General features: G+C 52.3%; 1 protein-coding gene across 1 annotated transcript in view; it reads left to right on the forward strand.

Moving 5' to 3' along the window:
* Positions 1-472: 472 nt before the first annotated feature.
* AURKB (aurora kinase B) overlaps positions 473-2,081 on the forward strand; it is a 10,965-nt gene continuing 9,356 nt past the window's right edge. The window contains exons 1-2 of the mRNA XM_012655602.1: positions 473-568; positions 1,988-2,077. Coding sequence (XP_012511056.1) covers positions 521-568; positions 1,988-2,077 — 138 coding nt within the window. The 5' untranslated portion in view covers positions 473-520. The remainder of the gene's footprint in view (positions 569-1,987; positions 2,078-2,081) is intronic.

Consider the following 2,081-nt stretch of genomic DNA (forward strand, 5'->3'; position numbering starts at 1 on the left):
CGGAGCGGGAGATTTGAAAGGGCCTCGGCGAGGGCACGGCTTAGGCGATTCTGTCGTTTGCGGAACCGGGAGAGTAGCGGTGCCTCGGGCTGCAGGTGAGCTGGCCTCTTTTGGCGGGCCTTGCGCCGGAACAAGGCAGATGATCTGGCAGATCTGGGGTCTGTTGGGCGGGCCCGCGCGCACTCGCGGGGCTGCGGAGCGCTCAAGGGTGGAGAGAGGATCCTGGAAGCGTGTGGGGCCAGGAGCGGGAGTAGGGCGGTGAGACAAGCCCCCGGAAGTGCGCTGACTGCGACCGGCGTGCTGACCGGCTCCCTCTCACCAGCCCAGGCTAGCACTTCCGGCTAGATCGGTCCGACCCCTCCCTCCCTCCCCTCCCCTCTCTCTCTCCCTCCTTCCCTCCCTCCCTCCTTCCTTCCCTCCTCCCTCTACTCCCTCTCTCCCTCCCTCCCTCTCTTTTTTTTCTGCTTTTCACAGCTGTTTCTCTTCTCTGTCCAGCTCTCGTCCCCCTTTCCCTCTAAGGATGGCCCAGAAGGAGAACGCCTACCCCTGGCCCTACGGCCGGCAGACGGTAAGGCCCTTCCCTCCTTGCCCGCCCCCCATGCCCCGCATGGCGAGTTCCTACTTGGAGATTTGAGGTACTGCAGAGAGCAATCCTCTTAGCACTTTCTTTCCCGTTATGGTCCAACGTATGCCGGCAGAACCCGGTCTGGTCATTTGCAGCCACATTGTGTCAGGTGCTGCCAACTTGAATCTGACCAGCCAGCTACTCCCAGCCCGTGAGGACCCCTGCAGTGTTGAGCCTACTCGTCAAATACAAATCATATCTGGGACTGAGAAGGCAGGGTCTGGCATTCAGGCCATGATTCCTAACCCCTGTCCTGAAAAAAAAAATAAGGCAGCAAATAGAAATAGACTCTAGAAGGAAATAAAGTTACTGTTTAAAAGATTCATTCAGAATTTATTTTAATGACAGATGTGAGGTAAGGATCTAAATAGATATATTTCCCAGTTGTCCAGACACCTTTCATTAAAGAATCTACCCTCTGACTTGAAATGCCACCTTTATTATATATATTAAATTCCCACAAAGTTGTGGATCTATTTCTGCACTGTATTTTATTCAACTTGCTTATTTGTTGATCTGTACAAATCACTGTTTGGGATCATGTTTTTAGAGGTATTAGGGTTTTCTTTTGGCTTAAGAAGAAGGAAGGGCCCCTGCAGAGAGGCTTAGCCTCCCCGCTGGTGGGACTTGGGTATCTTAGAGAATCCATCTGTTCCCTTGTCCCCTGCTCCCTCCATCATGGAGCACTGAGTGAGACGGTCAAGAATGGAGTCTGAATGAGAAACCATTGTCACTTTTACCTTGGTCACTCCCAAAAGAAAATATCTATTAATCTGAGAAGTTGAAAATCAAAAGTGATCCAGGGCCATCAGAGTAGCCCTTGGTATCCTGAAAGCCTGTTGTTCCAGAGGGGTAAATACTGGTGTCTGCTGCAGCGTTCAGCGCCTCAAGGAACTTGTCTAAGCTTTAATAGACTAAGCTTTGCAGGGGACATTGAGAAGGCCCCTGTGCCAAGCCTCCCTGAATTGTGGGTGTTCATTGACCCAGCCCTCCGCTGCCCCTGGAGGTAGGGGGCTGGTGAATGAGGGTGGTGTTATGGACAGGACTTACACAGATTGAATAGCTTAAGGCCTGAGAAGGTGGTGTGGTCAAGGGCCAAAGAAGTGAAATGTTAGGTGTTAGGGTGAGTCCTTTGCCCCTTATCTTAGGCTGACTTAGGTTGTTTATTAATAACCCATTTCAATGTGGGACTATCAGCAGAGTCTTGGGGATGGGGAGCAAAATTGTGGTATCAGTGTTTCTCTTTGAACTGGGGGTGGGTGGGTGGTTCTTTAGTAAGTAGCTGAAATGCTGCTTGTAGCACATTCCAGTCAGGTCACCAGGACAAAGGCACCCTCAGAGCTACCCCCTGCTCCTTCTCAGGCTCCATCTGGCCTGAGCACCCTGCCCCAGCGAGTCCCCCGGAAGGAGCCTGCTACTCCGTCTGCACTTGTCCTCATGAGCCGCTCCAATGTCC

The sequence above is a fragment of the Propithecus coquereli genome, unplaced genomic scaffold (genome assembly GCF_000956105.1).
Source record: "Propithecus coquereli isolate 6110/MARCELLA unplaced genomic scaffold, Pcoq_1.0 Scaffold482, whole genome shotgun sequence".
Lineage (NCBI taxonomy): Eukaryota > Metazoa > Chordata > Mammalia > Primates > Indriidae > Propithecus > Propithecus coquereli.